This window comes from Rousettus aegyptiacus, unplaced genomic scaffold, assembly GCF_014176215.1.
Source record: "Rousettus aegyptiacus isolate mRouAeg1 unplaced genomic scaffold, mRouAeg1.p scaffold_m13_p_13, whole genome shotgun sequence".
Lineage (NCBI taxonomy): Eukaryota > Metazoa > Chordata > Mammalia > Chiroptera > Pteropodidae > Rousettus > Rousettus aegyptiacus.
Genome location: NW_023416288.1, coordinates 45,394,528 through 45,417,422, shown reverse-complemented (window position 1 = coordinate 45,417,422; position 22,895 = coordinate 45,394,528). Strand labels below are relative to the sequence as shown.

Below are 22,895 nucleotides of genomic sequence, written 5' to 3'. Positions count from 1 at the left end.
TTAAATGGCTAACCAAAGATAAGAGTAGAAGTCAATGAAAACCAAAGATACACGAGAAAAACTTAAAAGCCAAAAATTGTTTCTTCAGAAAGAAAAAGAGAAAGAAAACATATTACCAATATAGGACATTAAAGAGGAATTATTCCTACAGATCCTAAAAGAAAAATAAGGGAGTATTATAAACTGCTATATGCCGGTTGATTTGACATCTTACATTAAATGAACAAATTAATTCCTTTAAAAGTGCAACTTACCAAAATTGATGTTAGGTGAAGCAGAATACATGAATTCCCTCTATCTTAAAGAAATTTATTTGTTTATTAGCAAAAAGCTTTCCACACAGAAAACTCCAGGATCAGATGGTTTCACTGCTGACTTTTGTCAAATATTCTTTGTATAAGTTATTTCAAAAAATAGAATATTTTCCAACTAGTTTTAGAAGTCCAACTTAACCTAGCATCCCCAAAACAAAGATATTACAATAAAAGAGGAAATTACAGACTAATATTCCTCATACACAGACACAAAATTTTTTTAAAAGTATTAGAAAATCAAAAATAGTAATTTATAAAAGGTAATATAACAGGATGAAGTGAGGATTATCTCAGGAACGCAAATATATTCTTAACATTGAAAAATTAATATAATGTATCATACTAACAAATATTACATTATTTCACTAGATGTAGCTTTAGTAAAATTTCAAAAAATCTACTGAACATGTTTGATGTTTCATTTAATGAAACAGGTGAAGAAGAAAATGGCAAACAGGGAAGTCGGTAGGGGCAGAATGGAAGGTAGATGCGGAAGTTACGGATGAAGAGATGGCAAAAGTTAAGAGACTCGCAGGATAGGATGAGAAAGTCCAGTGTTTGTCTAATAGGAACTTCATAAGAAGAGGATGAAGAGAATCCATTGCCTTAAATAAAAATATAAAAATGGAGATTTGTCCCAATTGGTGAAAGTCTTGAATTCTCAGGTTAAAGAAGCCCAAGTCTTAAACCTGAAGAACAAAAACATGCCCTCTCCTAAACAAAATATATTGAAACTGTAGAAAAACCAAGACAAACATCCTAAGCATAACCAGAAGGCGGGGTGGAGGGCGCAGAATACCTGCCCGCTATTAACCTAAGTGCGGTCCCAAAGTCGAAACAGTAGTACAGTCCCAAATCAGTGAGATACGCCCGCTATTAAATAATCACAGCCGTTTGACCAGGGTTACAAACCCATCTAGAACATTATTCAAAAGTAAAGGTGAATCAAAAACAGACAAGAAGTTCAAATTCTTGAGAGAATTACTGAAAACGGAACCTCAGTGAAAAGGGAAGAGAGCCAAGAACCAAGGGGGAAAAAACAAGGATGCGAGAAACAAAGGTAGGCAAAGGACTGGTAAAATATGGTAAAATATGGTGGGAAATCTAAACAAACAGTAATCATGAAGGACACTAATAACGATGGTCATACTGATAATTAAATGACTTTAATAAAATAAGATGGAAGATAGGAAGAGGGAAATTTCAGGACTGATGTCCTTGTATTATTAGAAAACAAGACAGACAAGACTTATTAAATGTTTTAATTACAGAGAACTAAAAACCATTTGCCAACATTTAAAATTCAAGAGCTTTCTCATAGAAATCCGACTTTCCACGAACTTTAATGTACATTTTGTAAAATTTGACTTAATCATTAGAATATAGCAGAATGTCAATTTCCAGGACAATACACAGGAACGTAGGGAAGCATTGCGCTTGATTTACTTGTTAATGAAAGAAGTAAAGTGAAGAGAAAAAAAAAGAAAGCATAGTAAATAGAAAACGGTGGCAATTCCCATTTCCGTCTGATCTTTTAACTTGTCGTTCATGCCTTCTAGGATAATGGAGAACCACTTTTACAACGAGACAAGAAATACAGTGCAAAGGACTCATTTTATAAGTCCTCTACACAAAAGTAAGCATCTGTCCCAATGGAATTTTGATGTGAAAATATATTTATCTTTAATGATTCATCCCCTATGTGTCTACATTACCCTGCATCCTATTAGAAACTCAGAGAACATCAGATACGGATATTTAGTTACTCGCGGTGATTGCTAAAATAAACAGCTCGAGAATGAGTCTTAAAGAAAACCTTTATTTAATAAAAGAATAAAACTAAAACGAAGGAAACGGTCAGAGAGAAAGGAGGAGAGAAGAAAGCAGCATCATATAAAACAAGAGCAGGGGAAACTAGAAGGACATTTCACTCATTTGCTCAAAAAATATATAGAGCAGCTACTGTGTGTCTACGCCCTAGGCCGTGGGATCCATCAGTGAATAAAACAGGCAAAATCTCTCCTCTCAAAGAGCTCTTATTCTACAGGGAGATGGGCAGTAAGCAACAAATATAATAAGTAAATAGACCGTATCTTAGAGGGTGATGAGTTTGTGAAAAAATGAAAGATTCTGCCATCTGAGTCAGAGAGAATGGTGGCTGGGGGAGGGCTGGGTCGGCTTCCGAGTATGTGTTGAAAGTAGAGTCAGCGCGACTTCCAGACGAGAGATTACGAGTCTGAAGAAAGAGAAGCCGGGGGTGATTCCCAGGCTTTGGGCTACGCAGCTGGCCACCCCGGACATGCCATCACGTAACACAGCAAGGCAGATGGGGCGGCGCCGGTGGGGAAGACCAGACGTCAGCTCAGGGCGAACATGCTGGGCGGAGAGGCGTTCGTCGGACGGCCCGGTGGCCCCGTCAGTGAGGCCACGGGGTGCACCGATCCGGAGCGTGGGAGGGGGGTGCGGGCCGCAGACATGAGTCTGCGGTCGTGGGTCGTGGCTGGGTACAGCCACCGCACCCGGTTGGGGGCGCCCAGGGAGGCGTGACTCGGGGAGGTGGAGACGGATCGTGACTCCGCGCATCTCACTGTCGCGAACTAACCGAGAGGAGGAAGTGGCGGCGGAAGAGACGGGGACGCGGCGGACGGGGAGGGCAGAGCGGGCACCGCGCGCCCGGGGCGCGTTCCGGGGGCGTTTCGGGGAGCGCGGGCTGGCGGACTGCTCCGCACCCCGGGGGGCGGGGGGAGCGGGAGCTCCCGGGGCCCAGCTCAGAACCCTGCCTGCCGCGGTGCGTGGCGCTGCGAACCGTAGTAACTGAAATGTCGCCACTTAATAATCTCGTAGAGCTTATGAACACGTTCCTTGGGACAAGATGCTGCCTCCGAAACGCGAGCCGGAGGCGGACGGGGCGGACCCGGGGCGCTTCACGCCGAGAAGATACGAACTGGCCCCGGCACTAACGCAGGTCAGCGCGCCCCTGGCCACAGCCTGTCGCCCGGAGCTCCGCTCTACGCCGCTCACTGTTAGGAGTTACGGGAAGGACAGCAAACATGTGCTTTATGGAGCCAAACATGCCATGATCACAAAAGTCACCCCTAACCTCAGATACCTTAATATTAGCTATATTAATTTTTTTTTATTTAAAACCTCTTTCTTAAAAGTCATTTGCACTGACTATGTTTACTTTAAAAATTACAAAAGGAGTAAATGAAGAAGACAGAGATAAGTGATTGCTATTCTGCCAGAGACCCTAGGCGGGACTGGCTTTTAAATGGGAATCTAGAACTTTCCTAGGTACCTTTGGAGGCAGGGAGAGCCCGTGAGTCGCAGCCCGCCTGACTCAGTGACCGAAGCCTTCCTGCTGGTCCATAGCGTTGTCCATGCGTTTCGCTCTGACCGTCAAGAATTCATCACGTGCATCACTGTATCCCGCGACAGCCAGGGCGTTGTCCCTGGGGAGTGGGTCTCTCCGCCTCACTCCGCTGGCGGGCACCCAGCACTCGCTAAAGGGGGCTGCGCGCCCCAGGTCCGCGCGGCTGGCACGGCCCTCCGCAGCCGCCGCACCCCCGCGCTGCCCTTGGGCGCCCGTGCCCGCCGCCCCGCGCAGCCCCGCGCCTTGTCGCCCGCAAGCAGCGTGGCGCCGCCTCCCCGCTGTCCCCGTACCGCGTCCGCGGCCCTTCAGACCCGGCTAGACGCCCCGGCACCCTGCGGCCACCAGCGCGGACGCCCCACGCCCGCTGCCCGGCTCCCTTCTCAGAAGCGTGACATGCCGTTGCGACTCTGAGGACGTCGGTTCACGCACGCAGCACCCAGGGACCTGGAAGGGAGCCAGGTGCACTGGGTGCGGGGCTGGGCGGTGACCCGGAGAGGCAGGGACCACGGCCCGCGCCGCCCGCGTCGTCCCGAGCACGTCCTCGGCTTTGATACAAAGCTTCGCTATGGGATTTTCACATCGAAACTAAAATCAACCAGAGAACGGAAAGGTGCCTGGACTCATGGCTGTGTTTAAGGCTCTCTCGAGTGCGTGAAAGTGTCGCGTCTTGAAAAAATGGACCCTTTCAGTGCACATTCTTTGGCGCTGAGTTACACTGGCTCTGAAGTCCTTCCAGGCAGGCCACGGTCCAAAACTCAGGACACAGGTCGGGCTGGCAGCGGGGCTGGCCTGGGGCTGCAGAGGGCGGCCGCCGGCCTCTGCGGGGGACCCAGCGCCGGCCTTCGATGCCGGCCTCTTTCCGAAGGAGAGATGCGGGTAACGAGGCCGAGCCCAGCGGGAGGAGGCAAACCGAAGTTCAGGGTTTGAGCGCAGGGCGGGGACGGGGCGCCTGGGAGCAAACCCGGTCGCTAAAGGGTTTGGGGAGAGCTTCTCCCGGGGAGACTGGGGCTCGCCCCGACGCGGGCAGGACTGTTGGGCCCTCAGGGGCTAGCGTACTGGAAAGCACAGTGATTGGAGCTTCTATGCCGGGAGCTACAGTAACTGTTTACTGAACACCTGTCCTTCGTTTCAATGATTTCAGATGGTCGGTGGACTCTGGGACAGATTTCAAACAAGATCTTTCCTGGCACCAGTCAAACCAGTCACTTTGTAAGTTTTATCTCCTCACGTTCTCATCACCCGATTTCCCCCTCACGTATTTGTGGTTAAGGATCCGCTGATCCAGCCACGGTGGGGGTGGGGGTGGGGGGGCACACCCCCTGGAGAGCAGCCCAACGCCCACAGACTGCCACCCTGTGACAGGACCCGCATCCCAGTTCAATTGTTTAGTGCAGCTTCCTCTCGTTTTCTCTTAACCTCCTTAAAAATCTAGATCATTAAATATACCACCACAGTCTAAAGACAAGGAATGCTTTATGAAGAATTACCATGCCATGAAATCCATGGACTTCAGGGAATTACAAATCATTCTCCCTCGGCTTTTGAGGAACGTAGTTCTTCCGAGTTCCGCTAATGCTAAGAACTATGGCTTAATTACTGATCCTTCCACATAAGCAATTTTGTTCATTTAGTCTAAAAACTGGCAGCTCTGCATTTGAAAATGTCACTATTTGTGTTCTCACTACAACCTCCATTCCAGGTCATCGTCTCTATTTTTATTGTTTAAATTTGGTCTTGAATATTTCATGTACACGAAACGTGTGAATGAGAATGTGATTTGCGTGTCTTCTTCCAGCTTCAGAGGCGAGGCAGTGGCAGCCCCGCGCAGGTCCCGTGTGCTTCTCCCTGAGCACTTGGCCCTTCCGCAGGGCGCGCCGCGGCCGTGGACTCACTGTCTCATGTTTCCGTGGGTCCCTGTGACCTTCACGCCACGTGTGTTATTCTTAGCCTAGATGTGGTTTAAACTCGGTATAAGTGGAATCATACCTACGCTTACGCGACCAGCATGTGTGTGTGAGGTCCATACAGGCTGGCGTCTGCGTCTCCGGGTGTCCATTTTCCGTGCTGTGTAGTCTTTCATTGATTGGACATACCACAATTTATTCATGCACTCTCACAGTTTAACGTTTTTTCTGATTTTTACTGCAGTTGGAAGCAACGACCTCACATCGCCATGCACCCAGGCATAAAAAACACGTGTGGGTTTCGTACACACATTCTCATGTCCACGGTGGCTCCACCAAGAGCTGAAATTGATTCTTGCTTATCTTAGTCCAGTTTAAAGAGTGGACCCTATTAAGGATTTTAATGAGTTATTCTTAGCCTGTTGGCTGCAACTTGTTAGTGGGGAGTCACAACCAGCAAATTAAATAAAATAGAAAATATAAGAATGAATCACATGGGGCTTTAAACAGATCTGTATATTTTGCGAATAATATTATAGTCAATTACGGAGAATAGTGTGAAGCTGGCAGAAAATGTGTAAGAAAGATACATGCTTTCCTGAATAAGACCACCCCATCTTTTGTCTCTGGCGTTCCATCCAGTTTTCCAGTTGATGGTAGTCAATTTGATCGTCCCTTTAATGTAATGGTTAATTTTGTATATTTAATTTTATATTTACCTAATCCAAAGTAATTACAAAATAATGATTTTTAACCTTAGCAAAATTAGTGAGAGTTTTGGGTAAAATTTCAGTTATAAAAAACCTTCAAATCTAACATTTTTCAAATCTTTAAAAATCATATCACTTGGTTAAAACCAGTATAAATCGCCTGTAAAAAAATAACTTTTTTGTTTTCAGAAGAAAAAAGGATAATGGAGTGGAAATATGCAAAATCCTAATTGAGTTTAACTGCCGAATCTGGAATTGCAAATGGTGGCAATATTGGGAAAAATATTGGGTCTTGTCAGCAAACTTAGATTTTATTGAGACATTCTAAAAATAATGTGCAATTTTTAAATAATAATTATTTAAAAGATGGTTTTGCCAAATATGTAAACTATCCCAATATAAATAGTAGATTCTAATGTATAAACTGATTTGTAATCATTTAAATAAAATATTGAAACATTCAAAAATGTCAGATCCTTGTGAACACAGCAAGCTGAAATTATTAATAATCCCATTCAAATGTCTCTTCAAAGAACGAAGATATCAATCGCTGACCGGATTATGTGAGTGCCGATGGAGACCTTTCTCAGCATCCTTTTATCTAAAGTAGCAAATGGCTCGCCCCGATGATAAAATTGTTGTCCAGTCGATATGGATATATTGCGTTTTTTAAATGATAAATCACCCGATGGACTAAGAGCTGTATGTCTCCGTGAGCACGGCCACACCTCAGAGCCGCTGAGGGGACCGCTCGCCCTGCGGCCTTCTGTGCAGGTGTCGCTCCCAGGAGCCCACGCGCAAACCTGAACGCAGGTGCGGCTGTCGGCTTTGTTCACAATCTCCAAAGTCACGAACGACCGAGATGGCTTTCCGCAGGCGGGTGGACAAACACACGAGAGTGCGCCATGCCGCGGAGTCCGCCCCGCGGTGCCAAGGACAAACGGGACACAGCGACGTGGATGAACCTCAAGTGTATGTTGCTCAGTGAAATCAGCCAGACCCAAAGTGCCACACGTTGTAGGATTCATTCGCATGACATTCTGGAAAAGGCGAAGCGGCACGGATGGGAACGGCTCGGTGGCTGCCAGCGGCTGGCGGACAGGGAAGGAGGTGACCGCAGAGGTGACGCGGGGGACGTTCGCGGAGCTGGAACCGCTGCGTGCGGCTCTGCATTGTCAGCCCGCAGAACTAGGCACCACGAGTAACAGACGTTGCTGCGTGCAGAGTAAATGTTAACGAATGACTCACTAGCAGGAAGTCGTGGGAATCCAGGGTGGAGTGCAGGTGGTGGCAAACGAGTCTGTGACACCAGTAAATGACGTCACTACCGTTCAGTGCATGGGAGCGAAGGAGCGGTCCTAGGTGAATGTGTACCCAAACGGATTTGCAAACGGTATTTAGACTGAACGCTAACTCTAAAGACAGACAGGAGTGTGTAGAAGCCTTTACGCTGCAGGTGGTGAATGTGTTTCTCACGGGGCGATGGGGTGGCGATTCTGAAAGTTCTTACGTGTATACTAGTTTGAGCAAAAAAGAAAAGAAAAAGCAAGCACTTGGTAGGTAATGGGAGGCGGGCGTCATAGGGTTAGAGAACGACGGCATTACAAATGCGTGAGGGACAAAGGCCAAACCAAGCCCCGTGCGCTGGTTACATGAGAGGGAGCCTGCGAGCCCGCGGCCAGCGAATGAGAGGATGGAAAACGTGTACAGATGTGTGGGTGCCGTGGCCTTGTAGGCTCCCACCTATTCCTACCCCTGTCCCCTGAGAGCCCAGGTGTAGGACGCCCCAGCAGCCACAAGCACATCTGGCTCCCAGCAGCTGGTTTGTAAACACTGTTCTCCAATACGGGAGTTTTGAGGTCCTTGGAGAAATGGCTGATTCTAGGGCTGGAGCCGGAAAAATGCAAAGTCAGCGTGGGGCTCCTTGCGCTGCCGTGAGCCACCGGCGTCCCGTGTGAGTCACTGAACTTCGTGCCTGGCGGTTCATTGGCACCACGGAGGACAAGCCTTGATGGCCTGCAAACCCCACTCAAGCAGAAAAAGCCTATGCATCTGAGTAAACCGGCGGTGCGGCTTAGCCAGCTACAGTGTGCAAGGCTGACCGCGGAGGGGTTGCCGCGAGGGGGAGCCGCCAGGGGGGACCCTACACGGGGCAGGTGGCTGGGGAGCGGCTGGGCGGTGGCCGGGCGGTGAGCTGGTCCATGCGGGCGACCTGAATGCAGCGTCTGGGTCTGACTTTGCTTAAGGCCCCGTCTTTAGTCTCTAGCCACGCAACCCTGAACACACCCAATCCCGCCTGATCTCGGAAGCTAAGCAGGGTCAGGCCTGGTTAGTACCTGGGTGGGAGACTACCTAGGAAAACCTGGTGCTGTAGGCGTGAGAAATAAGGGATTGTGAGCTGACAAGGGCCTTGTAATCTACAAGGTCAACCCAGGGTTGCCTCACCTAAAAGTAATTAATTAAAATAAAAAGCTACATCTTCAGATCATTCCTGTTCAGAATTCCAAACTTTTGGAGGCCAATTTCTATGAGACGTCTCCGAAGACTTTGCTTTTATTTTACTAAGAAAGACTGTGATAATGTGATGGTTATTAAGTTGACGTCAGTAACTGCCTGTACTTTCTCTTTCTCCAAGTGTGAGCCCAAGCTCGAGAAGCAGATACACTCCTCTGTACACGTAAGTCGCGTTCGTTAATGCTTCAGGAATGACTAGATTGGCCTCTGGGTCACGGCCGCTCTCAACCCACTCACTTCGCAGTTCAACACGCCCTGTGAACACGCGTGCTTTCTAATGGATTTCTAAAGTTTTCCTCGCACGGTGTCTGTTTCGTGTCAGGATTTTCATCGAAGACTTGATAAAGATTTTAAGAAAAGAAAGGGGGGATGGTGTTTTCATGTTTTCCCAAGTTGGTTGTTTTAGGAAATAAAATCCGCTGGGCGCTGCTAAGGCAGGTGCTGTCGCCCAGAAGGACTTTCACCCTCGCGCGGAAGCCGCACCGCGGCACCCTGGCGCTGGGGGGCAGCCTCGGTCCTGTCTGCACTGGACTCTGGCCGTCTGTGACGCGCGCCATCGCGGCGTCTCTGTCTTGATCTGTGCGGGATGTCACAACAAAACGCCGCAGGCCGAGCGCCTTGCCCCAGCGGACACTGGTCGCTCGCGTTTCTGGAGTCTGGACACCGGCAGGGCCGCAAGGCCCCTCTTCCGGGCCACGCAGCTCTGTGGCCCACGTGGGGGCCCTGCGGGGTGTCTTCCACAGGGGCAGGGATCCCATTCCCGAGGGCTCCGCCCCCACGCCCGCAGCACCGCCCACCTCCTGACACCGTCACCTTGGGCATTAGAACTTCCACGCGGGGATTTGGGGGACAAACGTTAGGATAGCAACATCGAGGAAGAGGAAGCCGAGGGGCTGGGCCTGTGGTCTCGGCCCCGCCCCCACACGGCTCCCCAACCCCGCAAGCGGAGCTGACCCGGCTCCCAGCCTTGCCTCAGCCGTAGCCTGGGTCACTCTCCCCTGCATCCAGCCTTTTCTCAGGCCCCTAAGGCGCGTGGCTCTGGCTGGCTCCAGTCTCTCTGCCTTGGCCCAGGGTGCCAAGCTGAGGGGTCCCAGAGCTGCAGAAGGAGCCCGTTCCTCTGCTCAGAAACACAAACTTGATAGCCTGTGAGCCCAGTGACTCCTATTCTGGAAAAGGAAAAAACTTTTTTCTTTTTTCCTTTTTTTTTTCCCCCCTAATTGTTCCATTATCATGCTTTTAATAATTTATTTATTTCTCTGTTTCTTGCATTTTTAGTTTTTGATCTATTTTAGCGAATAAGATTTGTTCTGGCAGTTAGGACACTGTTTATTATTTCTTCTGTATTTCTTATAAAGAAACGCGCATTGTCTTTTCTTTTCCCCCTGACAGAGGTTATGTGCAGTCCACAAACGCCGATGACATTGACAACCCCTTTGGGGACATCACATCTCTGGCCAAACCGCGGAGCTCTAAACTTCTTTACACAAACACAAGTCGGTAAGTTCAGTATTATTGAATTGTTATTCGCTAAGACGCCCTATGTATATCGCATTGTGTGTTCACTGCCCAAAGTTAAAGCTCCTTCCCTCACCGTGTATTTGACCCCTTGACCCTAAGCTTCCTCCCCCACCGCCGCCTTTTCCCTCCGGTCACCACTAAACTGTCGTCTGCGTCTATGAGTTTTTGTTTGTCTTGTTCATCTGTTGCTTTCAGTTTTAGATCCCACATATGAGTGAAATCACGTGGTTCTCAACTTTTTCTGTCTGGCTGATTTTGCTTAGCATGATTATCTCGAGATCCATCCACGTTGTCACGAATGGCAGTATTTCATTTGTTCTTATGGCTGAGTAATATTCCATTAAGAACAGAATTACCATATGACCCAGCAGTCCCCCTTCTGGGTATCTACCCCCCAAATTTGAAAACATTGCTCTATAAAGACAGATGCGCCCCGATGTTCACTGCGGCGTTGTTCGCGGTGGCGGGGACGCGGAAACAGCCAGCGTGCTTCCACGTAGTCAATGCAACGGGCTTGCTAAGAAACGACGCATTCTTTTGGGTCGTTGTTCAACGAGCGAAGGGCAGTCTGGCAGCACTTTTTAAATTTGACATGAAACTTTCTATTTAATTTTAACAAATTTGGGGGAAATGCTACTCTACTTCATTTATTATTAATTTCTGTTTTTAAGAAAGTGAAATACGAGTGGATCATGAATTGAAGGCATTAACTGCACTTATCCAATTTTAGCACTAGAGGGCGACCAAGTTTGCAAAATTTCTTTTGATTAGGTTTCACTTTTTAACATAATCTTAACCTTTTACTGCAGCAAAATGCCTCCAATTTTATGATGAAATATAGACAGGTACAAAAATAAGTAGTGTCATATGTAACACATAAAGTAAAATAGCAAATAAATGCTCGCGTGTCCCCCACCTAGCTAAAGAAATAATATTTCACTAACATCTTCAAGCTGCCTGTGTGCTCCTCCAGACCTCACCACTTGGGTCCCCAAACCGGAAGTCATCACCGTCACACATGGCGTCCATCTCCGGCTTGCTTCCCTTTACAGTTTTCCTACGCATAGATGACTCTCTACGTAAAATCTTAGTTGTTTCTATCACTCCCCGACTGAGCTAGAAAGCAGCACAGTGCGCCGTCATTTGCATAAAGTCCAAAACGCAGAAACACATAAACTCACCAGCCTTGTGCCAAGAACGGAGGGGGGGCGGTGCCATCTTGTTCAAAAGCAAATATGCCTCTTCCTTTCTTTTCTCCTCTTAATCTTTCTTAAAAAGAAATATCTTTTTCGGCATTATCTTCATTGTTTTCATAACTCATGACACTCAGTCACCATGGGTGTGCCATGCCATCCACGACCTTAATCAGAAGCCACGGTCCAGGCAGTCAAGGCCACCGACTCTGAAATGCAGGTGCTTCCACCGAAGGAATCACCAGTTTCTCTAACGGGCGAATGTCTTTCAAATTCTCCTCATTAACTGATTTTGTTTTCTGGTCACCAAGTCATCTACATGCTCGGTGTTTTTTAAATTGGTGGTGACTGTACTAATAGTTTACAAGAGAATTTTTAAAAAAACATATTGTAGAACTGAATCTGATTATTTTAAAAAGTACAGAAAAATTAATAATAAAATTATAACCACACTCTCACAGAAAAACATAACCATTATTAAGATCTGGGTATACTCCCATCCATCACATACATTTTTAGTCTGGCTCTTGTATGTTTATACAGCTATGATCATGCTACATGTATGTTTACCATTTCAACATTACAACATCTTCGTGTGTACATGTCATTATGGACTCATCATGATTTTTATTTGTTTAGATGTGCTGTCACTGACTAGTTCATTTAGGTTACATACGTAAATTCTTTCCATTTTTTGTTATGATAATGCTGTCAAACAATTTATATGACTCTTTTTTATAATTTGAAATTATTTACTTAATGGAGACTCCTTGAAATTGATTATGGAGTCAAAACATTTAAATGTTTTAAGAATACTGCTGAATCATTTTCTGGAAGTATTATAAATTTACCGTAAAGCCAGTGTTTGTGTTCAGTGTTTATGGTCCCCTTCAAAGCTAGCATGCGAAGCTCACCAGATATCTTCAAATATTTTTAGAATGTAAAACCTAAAATATCTCTTTTATTTTCAGTTTGATATTTTGGATACGTTTTAATCCTAACAGTTTGATATATTTTTTAGACTTTTCCCCAAGTATGCATGAATGTCTGTAACGTATAGCTGCATGTATATCGTCGTGTGTGCATATGTGGGGAGGGAGGTGTAGAGCTGAAGTGTGTAATGGAAAATTTCCCTGCAGGGATATTGAAATATCTTTAATGGCTGGGATGATATTCCTCTACAAGGCCATATCATAGAGGACATGGGCCGAGTACTTACTAAACATTTTTCCTACTCTAAACACCCTGATAACAAAACCTAGTAAGAATAACACACACAAAGGAAACTACAGACCAATATCTGATGGGTGCAGATGCAAAAAATCCTCAACAAAATATTAACAAATCGAATACGACGATACCTTGAAAAGATTCTACATCACGACCAAGTGGGGTTCATTCCAGAGGCGCAAGGATGGTTCGCCATGCACAAATCCATCAAAGTGATACGCCACAGAAATGAAATGACAAAAGCCATGTGATCATGTCCACAGATGCGGAAAAAGCATTTGACAAGACACAGCATTCGCTTGTGATCGAAACACTCCATAAAATGGGGCTAGAAGGAAAGTACCTCAACGTAATCAAGACCGCATACGAGAAACCTTCAGCTAATATCACACTTAACGGCAAAACGCTGAAACCTTTTCCTCTGAGATCAGAACAAGACGAAGCTGCTCGCTCTCACCGCTTTATTCAATGCAGCATTAAAGTCCTGGCTAGAGCGGTCAGGCGAGAGAAAGAAATAAAAGGCATCCGGGCTGGGAATGAAGAAGTCCAATTGTCACTTTCTGCAGACAACGTGATCCTTTACAGAGAAAACCCTAAAGACGCCACTAAAAAAGTATGGGAAACAATAAACAAATACAGAAAAGCTGCGGGATACAAAGTCAATGTAAAAAAATAAGGAATGGAGCCGCTCTGGACGGAGACGGGGCTGCCAGCCCGGAGGGGCTGCCTTCACGCCTCCCGCCTCCACCCCTCAGATGCTAAAATGGCAGAATAACCTCTGCCCGGGGCCAAAAGCAGCATGGAGTCCGGAGAACTGTTCGCAAAGGTAACAAGGAAGCAGATGTCGTGACTAAAGCTTAAAAACATTGTTTGAGTCAACGTCTCGCTGCTGTGTTATCTGCATCAATAGTAAAGGTTTCCTTCTTGGGGTGTAATCCATCCCCCTTCCTACCAACCCCCTGGCCTTTGTTTCCCAATGGGAACTCTATCTGGACCTCTGCTGAACAAACGGCTGTTTGTCCATCATCTCAGCTAAGCGCTCACTGCCCCCCTCTGCCCCCCACCGCCCCCCACTCCACCCTCTCACTGCTGTAAACAGCACGGCGCTGAACGACCTCCACGCCAACCTCTGCACCGTGTCAGAGGAGCACACCTCTAAAACTGGGATCGTCGCGTGCGTTTTCTCGGTAAAATTAAAATGTTTTCTAATGCAGGAGGTGTGCCCAATTATCAGAAAACAAAAAAGCAAACAAAACACACATTTGAAATTACGAAACTCAAAACTATTCCTGCACTTTCCAGTGAACGGCCTGCACCTAACTTCCGACTGGCTCAGGGGCCCGCACACCCCGCGTTCAACGGGAAATCCCGACGCTCGGGGTCAACGGCTCTTTCCTTCCCTTGGACAAGCGCGCACTGTTTCCCAGAGCAGGGAACGATGGAGTCATCCTCACAATCCGTGTCAAGCGCAAAACTTAACACCGACATACGGATTCCCCGCCCCCCCGCGCCCCATTTTTCCGAATCTGATTCCCCCCCCCCCCTCGAGTGCAGCAGTCACACTTTTTGTCCTCCTTAGCTCGGCGCGCGCAGCCTCGGGGAGCGCGTTTGCTTTCGGTAATCGGTCCGCAGCTCCCTGTGGCTTCAAAACGCTCAGCATTCGTGAGTCGTGGGGACAGAGCACCTATCAGGATCGACGTGTGACGCAGCTCGGCGCAGACCCCGCACCCAGGAGCCTGTCATTCTGCCCGTCCCTAAGGAGAGGCGGGGGCGGCCGGCGGGAGCTGGACCTGCGCACGGGAGCAGGTGCATCTCACCTGGTCCAGCGCCTTGTTACCAAGGAGGGAACCGGCGCACGCGCAGGAGAGAGAGGTGAGAGAGCGGATGGAGGTGAGGCCGACCGCGCACCTGCGCGGCCGACACCACGCTTCGGCAGGTCCGGGCGCCCAGGTGCGCCCTCCGCAGCCCGGAACCTGTTACTCCAGGGCCTCGCGCGGCTGCGTGTTTCCTCTCTCTACCTCAGTCACCTCGGTGATGGAGCATTTGCACGTAGTGAGGAGTTGGCCCAAATGGACCCTGGACAGATGCTGGCCGAGGTCTGAGAGGGAAGAAGAGGACTCCATGACAGTCATGTGAGCGCTGCACCTTTAAAAAAGAATCTTGCCACAACCCGCGTTGGAGAATGAGGCTCCGAACAGAAGTTGCTTTCAGAGGCCGGACTCGCCTGCCCCTCGGAGGACGCCCGCCTCCGTCGCGCTTGTTTGGCAAAACAGTGTGTGGAGGCCGGCGGCGCGGGAAGGAACAGGCTGCGTCCCCATCCTACAGACAGGCGGCGAGGCCAGAGTGCAGGACGCAAGGGGCCCAGACCGCTGCTCTCGCGAGCGGCCACCAGCTGCCCGGGGACTCGTGCCCCGGGCCCGCAGACTCGCCCTCGGCCCCTCCGCCGGTGGGGAGCGCTGCCTCTTTCCACGCCTCTTCCAGATGCGAGAGACGAGGCCTCTGAGAAGAGAGGAAGAAAAATGCATCCACCAGACAGTGATGATAGCAGTAAAACTGCAGTTGCTGAAGGAGCCTCACGGCCAGACGGTCCCGTTACACCCGGAGCAGCAGCCAGGGGCCGCGAGGACTCCGGCCTCGCGTGCGCGGCTCACAGCGCAGCAGGAGCGGGCAGCCCGCAGCTTGCCAGGCCCTCCTCCCCCACCTTCCCTAGCTGGGCTGAGCCCCGCTCCTCTCCCTTCTCCTGCCCATCCCCCCTTCGCATCTCCCCAACCTGCGCTATTCCAGGGCTGTCCCCAGGAGACATTGCTGGACCCCCTGCAGCGCGTGGCTCAGGAAGCTTCGGCTCTGGTCTAAGGTGGCCCGGCGGCAGGGACAGCCCAGGGGGGAAACGCCAGCCCTCTGGGCTCTGACCCCGCGCCTCTTCCTGTGTGTCTCTCACGCCCCCGCTCTGCCTGCGCTTCAGTGGTTCATGGGGTTCCTCAAACATCCAGGTGTGTAGTTAAAAATGACTGTCAATACGGACGCCGTCAGGGGCCCGGCCTGCTCGGCTTCTGCTCAGGTCTGTTCCTGACACAGAAGAGCCTCAGTAACGGACGGTGGAATTGACTCGAACGTGCACTCGCACCCGGGTCAACGCCGCCCACGCTGGCCTGGCAGAGCTCTCCCAGCTAGGCCGGAAGTCGGGGCCGTGAGAGGGCAGGGGGCGGTTCCCATCCAGGCCTTCTGGTCTGTGGTCAGCTCTGCGCGTGTCACTCAGACTTTCTCTAAAGCCTCAGTGCCCGCGTCTGTTACATGGGCATGACGCTAGGACTTACGACTAGGCTATCGTGAGAATTAAATAAGTTAATTCATAATTCATGGAAGCACTTAAAACAGTGCCCGGGGTACAGAAGCCACCCCCAAGCGCTGGCTGTGTCTGTAGCCAGAGATGTGTGCACACCGAAGTCCTGGCCCGTCTGAGCAGTGCCGGCATTCTACCTACAGCATGGTTTTCTGTTTTCTTTACTTTCTGTTTAGCTTTTAATTACACATCCTCTGGGCTCCCTTTTCCAACTGATTTACTAAACTTCCTTATATTCTGGTTACTTAATTTCTATTTGAATGCTTTGTTGAGCAAAACCAATTAGTCGTAAACTTAGGCAATAATTTATGCAAATTTTCCTAGTAGAGAACAAAATCCAGGCTGATTTTGGGAACGGGAGTACAAAAAATGGATGTTGAAAGAACCAGAAGTTGTGCAGCAAAGACAAAAATGAAGTTCTCTAGTTTCTAACGGGTTTCTGCTTCTCTCCGCTTTCCTCAATGGGGGGTGGGGGGGTGGGGGGGAAGGCTCCGAACAACCAGCTCATCTGCAAATCCATCTTAGAGCCTGTGTATTTCAGTAACTTTAATACGTTTGTTTTCTTTATCGAAAAAATTGCGTGGCCTGTCAGCCCGGGGCCTGCCGAGGCCCCGCAGACACTAGCCTCTCGTTGCTGTAAGGCCAACGCGCTGCTGTCGGGATAGGAGGAAGGCGCCCGTGGATGTCCTGCAGACGCGCTAACCGGTTAGATCTAGAAGCACTGCGGGTGGCGACTCTCATTTTCAGAGATGTGGCAGCTCGTCGTGCAGCCAAATGCACGTCCGCAGCCGCCGCGGCTCACCTCCAGCTCAGTCTTCTGGCTGGCGGTTTGTCACCACGGGCCAGGACGGAGCATCCTGCAGCGCCGTCGCCGTTGCCATACGTGGCGTCACGCGCCACGGGGCGGCCACAGCTCTGCGCGCGGGGCGTGCGGCAGCGAGCGCTCCCGCGACCGGCAGGTGTCGCGCTGCCGCCTCTGACCTCGCATCGGCTCTCGCGGGCGGCAGCGGCGTTAGAGGCGTGTTAGCCCTGCGGGGTCCTAGGGGCCTAGAAACCCCCCGCGAGTTTTCAGCGTGCTGCGAAGTTTGGGAGCCACCTGCAGGGTCCGAGAACGGGCCCCCGGAAGAGGCGCGCGAGGGTAGCGGGTGCCCGTCCCGCTGGCGCACGAGTCCGCCTCTAACGCCGGTGGCAGCGCGAGGTCCCCGCCCCTAGGGCGCCAGGCGGGCCACGCGCGCCGCGGCCGTGCCCGCCGGACGCTTCACTCCAGTCCCCGTCCCTGGGGTGCGTATCCTCACCGCCCCCCCTTGTCGCGGAGGCATTGTGACACCCGAAGGACTAGCCGACTGTCCAGGTCAGGCGGCCGGGAGGCCGGGTGGCTAGGTATGAGCCAAGCCCTCGGCCTGAGCGCGCCGCTCCGCGTCCACTCTCTGCCCCCCCCCCCCCGCCCCCCGGTCACCAACGCGAAGGCGCGACCTCCCTGAAGCGCCTTGCTGCAGGGATCAGTCCTCAGTCAGCGGGTCCTGGGGCTTCTCCCCGCGGCCTGGGCGTGGGGGGGGGGGGCGCAGACGCAGCCAGGAGGCCCGCAGCGGCGCCGGCCCCAGCCTCTGCCGGCCGCCTCGTCGCCTTCTGTCCCCGCGCCCATGGAAAGCGTGGCGCGGGCTGCGCATGTGGCGGACACTCCGAACCGCCTCCTGAACGGTCCCCCGAAGGTCCATCGGCCTCGGTGGGCAGGGGCTCTGCACGGCGACCCCTCCCATGCGCCCCGCGAGCGTTTCTCTCTCCTCTCGCCGGCCGCTGGGACAAGGACCGCGAGGCAGAGGAGCGAGTGGGCTGGGACTTGTTCATTTGCGCAGGGCCCGGAAGTGACGTGAAATCAGTAACGCAGTGACTAACGGTGAGGAATAAGCCATGCTGTTAAGGACCCGGCTGCACCCACGGACGCGGCGTGGGGGTCAGGGTGGGCTGTGCGTGGGGCCGGGGCCGCGAGCCCCGGAGCGAGGCCCGCGCGGCAAGAGAGCGCGGCCTGCGGCTGGGTCTCCGGTCCCGGAGAAGCCGCCGCGGCCCCGGGACGAACCCTTGGACCGCGCCCCCCTTTCTGTTGTCATAAATGGGTGACGGAGACTATTTCCCAAGCCGTTGTTCTCATTTCCCGTCTCCCCCCTCTTTTAACTCTTTAGCTCTGCAAACATTCCGGGATACGCTGCTAAGGTCCATTTCACAGCCACCCACCCAGCAAATTCTGATCTTCCGGCGACGACCCCTGCGCCAGACTCCGCGGTGCACCGGTAAGTCCCATCGCTCACCGTGCCCAGCTACACGCGGGAGGGGCTGCTAATTACGGTCCTTCCATTAAAGGACGATTAGATACTAACAGCCAATTTACATCGTTTAAAAAATGGGGTGTCAGGTCCACAAAGATGGACGAGTTCGTTTCCCTCCGTGGTCGCCGGGAGGAGCGCGGAGGCGTTCCCGGCGCGGCAGGTGCGCGGCGCCTTCGCGTGCGGGACCCGCGGCCTCGCACACGCGCCGTCCTCGGCGTCGCCCTCGCTGCACGCACGGGGCAGGCACCGCGCCGCACGAGACGCGCGTTTGCTTCTTGTGAAGAACCTCCTGGTTCCTCATGGAAAACGACGTTTGTTGAGAGTCACATGTGTGTTTCAACACCATTTTGCAAACGAGCGCGGGAGACGGTAGGCGGAAGGCTTGGCAGCCGGGGTTCCCCGGAGGCCCTGGTGACAGGCGGCCCGCGAAGGTTCGTCGTAACCCAGCTGTGACAGCATGGCCTCGCAAACGAGATGGCGCGGTTTTGAGAATGCAGACACAGGCTCCACCAAGTCCAGGGGCCGGCGCTGTGCGAACGGCGACACCGTCCCCGGCAGCTCCGGCGTGTCTGCGAGGTGGCTTTTCTCCTTCCGTGGGGAACCTGTGCTTTCACCAAGCGCGCACTGGGCGTGGGCTCTGGGTTCGCCGCACGTAGGGACTGAAGGAATAAAGGGACTTTGGAGACCAGTGTGTGCCGTGGGGGAGGAAACACTGGTGCAGCAGAGGTGCCCGGGCAGGGGCGGGGCAATCCAGGAGGGCTTTCTGAGGAGGTGACCTTTCGGCGGAGTTCGAGCTCCTGCTCCACTGGGCTTTGGGACATTTCGAAAGGCAGAGCCCTGGTGACGATTGGCAGTCCCTGCACCTGCCCCTTCTCTGGGCACCTGGTGCCTTTGCTGGTTGACCCGTCTGATCTTGCGTGGTCTCCGCACGCACTCACTGTGCTCCAGGAAGCCACGGGAGTCAGGTCCTGTTTGCGAGGAGCCCACAGTCCAAGAATGAGCAAGAAATAAGTGGCTTCAGAAGAGGGTGACTGGTGTCGCCGGAGTATCCGTCACTCACCCTGGCCGAGTGCTTGCTGTGCACCAGGCATGCCAAGAGCTTGTGGGTGCGAACGCGACTTCCCACCTCGGTGACATGCGAGGGGGCCTCTCGCTTTCCCGTTTCACGGAGAAGGACGCCGAGCTGTGCGCGAGATGCCACGGGCCTTTGAGGGCACAAAAAAGACTTTGCAGGGGAAGTGGTTCACACAGGACCCTGGCGCAGTGGGACGTGGTCTCACAGGCAGTTGAGGGTGGGCTGCGGGGGGCGGGGGTGGGAGTCTGGACATGCCAGGCTCTGGCAGCGCCCTGGGTGGACCCACGTCACTCCAGCGGTCCCGCACACGTGACCTGCTTCTCAGGCCAGTGACACAGGGACAGGAAGGGCACCTCCTAACGGAGGGCTTTGTCGACTGATCTACGCTGGGGATTGATAATCGTCTGGACTCTCTGGGCCATCTGATGAGAAATGCTTCAAAGGAGGTCATTGGCTTTCTAGGCTAACATTTTGCGTTTGATCAGTTGTCTCTCAAAACACGTTTTCAAATGTCATAAATCTATTTCCCAAGGCAGGACCAGTAGTGAGTTAGACGATTGCTGTATTTTATGCCACAGGGAGGACCTGATCTGGGGTTCTTATTCTTGGGATGCCCACAGGCTCTGGAAAGGCAGAGTGGCAGCACCCCGAGTGCCACCTGCGGCCAGGCGACAGAGTCCCATGGGTGGTCCCAGCTGTGGCTCCCATGCACCCGGGGGGAAGCGCACCGGGCCCGCAGATATCACCGGTACTCTCCTAAGGCCCCCAGGAGCGCCCGGCAGCAGGGAGGCTGTGGTCCGTGTCCCCCCGGGCCCTGTCCTCAGAGGACCCCGCCTTTGGGCCCTTCCACAGTGAAGTGTGGCCTCTGGTTCTTTGTCTTACTCTGTTTAATGTTTTTCTGCTAAAAATTTCCCGTAAAGCGGGTGTCTGGGTCTCTCCGCCGAGTGCCGTGGGAACTCGGTGAGCTAACTTCCTCCTGCCGGTGTCTGCCTGATCTGACGCGCTTTTTCCTGCTGTTTCTAAGAAGCCGTCTGTGTGGGACATGCCCTGGGCCCCCCAGCCCCTCTGTGAAGGTAGCACCACTCCTTCCGGGGGCCACTCACCTCTCTGTGCCTGCGGCCCATCTCAGCGGAGGGCTCACCTTCCGTCACCTGGCCGGGGCCGAGCCGACCCTCCCCCACACCAGAACTTCTGCTCCCAGCCCTTCCACTTCCTCTCCCCCAGAAGGACGAGCTCTGCTTTCCTGAAAGGCTCCTCTTTCCTCCCGAGCCCCCTTGCTCTTCAGCCCTGCTCCTCCCCACCTGTTTAGGAAGACAGCGCGGGCCCCCCTGCCGCAGAAGCCACCTGCCTGCCACCTGCCACCTGCGCTGCTTCTGAGCTGCCACCCCATTTCTGTCCTCGCCTTCCCTTTACTTCCGAACGTCTTTAGAAAGCAAATGGCCACTCTCCCTGGCCTCGGGGCCTCCATGTCCTCCCCGCCCGCTGGCTTCTCAGTCTCTCTGCGTGCTAACGCCACCCGTCAAATGACAGGCTCCTGCCTGCAGGGCGCAGACAGATGACCAGGAGACGAGGGGCCGCTGAAAGCCCTCGTGGGGAGGGCAGGCAGCGCGCCTTCGCCAGGGACCTCTGTGGCCGATCTGCTGCGGTGGTGGCTTGGGCTAAGTGGCCGCGTACTTGAATGTCAATGCCAGGGGGTAAGGGCCATGCGGTCCCCATACCACATTTTGAACGAGGTGTACGGGGCATGGGCAGTGCCCGAGAATTGACACTGAGAGGCGGAAGAGCAAGAAAGACACTATTGGAAGGGATTTGGATGGAGGAGGCGGCGGTGCAGGCGGCGGGTCGGAAGCGGTATTGTGAGTCTCCAACCGCGAAAGCAAGGGGACGCATGCGCAGTGCTCCTCCCCACCCGGCTCGCGTCGCGCCCCACGGCTTCTCATCACATCACATCAGCATGCAGCCTCCACGCAGGCCTGAGTTCCTGCGTCAACAGCCACTGCGCACACGAAATTAAAAAAATACACACACACATATACACACATGCGTGTGCGCGTGCACACACACACACATATTGCTTCACGATAATCATAGCATAAAAACAAAACCACGTTGGATTCAGGTGCGTGTGCACTGTGACTTCTGCCACATATGGGCACCGCATTGTGCCTGTGATTCAAATAGCAGTAAATTCACAGCAAAATTGCTCGAGCTGCATGTCCACGCGGAGACAGAGTAGCCTCCAGGCAGATAGATGTCCTTCCCCAGCCCAGAGAGGGGACTCTCCCTTGGTGCCCCTGGGCCACCGTCACAGAGATTTTGTGTGGTTCCCTTGGGTGGTTCAGCTGGCCCTCTGCAGCCTCATCTCCTCTGAGGTGCATTTTCTGTTTTCTTAGCACCTGCTGTGATTTCAGGCACAGCGTAGGTCTTAGTCAATGAAACTGATTGCAATGTAATGCATATAATGTGATAAATGAAACTGGATTCAAATAAACAAAATAAATGAAACAGTGCACACAATGATTAACCATTCACAATCTCTTTTATATTTTCTCTGGTAGTCATGTGTCATTTCATTAGTTGCAGAATAGATGAGGCCATGTGTTTTTATGTTATTTTATGTATCATTTTCTTTTTTTTTCCTTCTCTGTATTTTAGTGTTTTACGGGAAGAAATGGCAGTTGACCTCTTCCGTCACCAGGCGCCGCTGTCCCAAATGGTCACGACTGTAAAACCTTACAACCCCTTCAATAAGAAGGAAAAGGAAACCGTAGGCTACTGAAGAGCGCCGCGGGGCGGCTTCTGAGGCTCAGCCTCGGGGAGGCGCTGCGCATGCGCAGTGGGGAAATAAAAGGCCGGGGTGCGCCCCGAGTCCCCACAGAAGTCGCCTGAGGTCTGACGCTCCTCTCCGGTTGAGGCAGAGCCTCCTGGGCCCCAGCTTCGGCCCCACACTGGCCCTGGCCCTGGCAGGCCGCCCATCCGTGACGGCAGCCAAGGTTCTCCAGAAGCCACCAGCAGCAAGGGCTTTATCTGAGAAGAGTCCTTTAGAGTTGGATGCCAGGGCTGCCTAGCAATGCCTCATCTTGACCCAGGTAATGCAGGTATCAGAACTGTAGAGTGTCACAGGTCGCCCAGGCAAAAGCCCACGTGCCACCAATGGGAAACCCGGTGACAGAGAGAAAAGGGGCACACTCTCACCTAAAAATATGACATGAGTACAGTAACATGACACATGAGACAATAGAGCAGGAGAGAAAACGTAGAAACTGATGGGTAAAAAAGGAAATTGCAAAAAGGGACAGGCGTGTTTCTCTGAACAAGTATTTTCAGGACTAATTTTTTAAAATCTGCTCCAGGGAGGCGGGGAGGCTTTCTGGCTGCCAGTGGGGTTTCAGCGTCCGCTTGC

General features: G+C 52.0%; 1 protein-coding gene and 1 pseudogene across 1 annotated transcript in view; both read left to right on the top strand.

Moving 5' to 3' along the window:
* SPATA48 (spermatogenesis associated 48) overlaps nucleotides 1–22,271 on the top strand; it is a 29,519-nt gene extending 7,248 nt beyond the window's left edge. The window contains exons 3-9 of the mRNA XM_016147825.2: nucleotides 1,874–1,950; nucleotides 3,159–3,279; nucleotides 4,829–4,896; nucleotides 8,937–8,978; nucleotides 10,205–10,312; nucleotides 18,274–18,381; nucleotides 22,148–22,271. Of these exons, the coding sequence (XP_016003311.2) occupies nucleotides 1,874–1,950; nucleotides 3,159–3,279; nucleotides 4,829–4,896; nucleotides 8,937–8,978; nucleotides 10,205–10,312; nucleotides 18,274–18,381; nucleotides 22,148–22,271 (648 nt within the window). The remainder of the gene's footprint in view (nucleotides 1–1,873; nucleotides 1,951–3,158; nucleotides 3,280–4,828; nucleotides 4,897–8,936; nucleotides 8,979–10,204; nucleotides 10,313–18,273; nucleotides 18,382–22,147) is intronic.
* On the top strand, nucleotides 8,560–8,678 carry LOC118611035 (annotated as a pseudogene).
* Nucleotides 22,272–22,895: the final 624 nt, after the last annotated feature.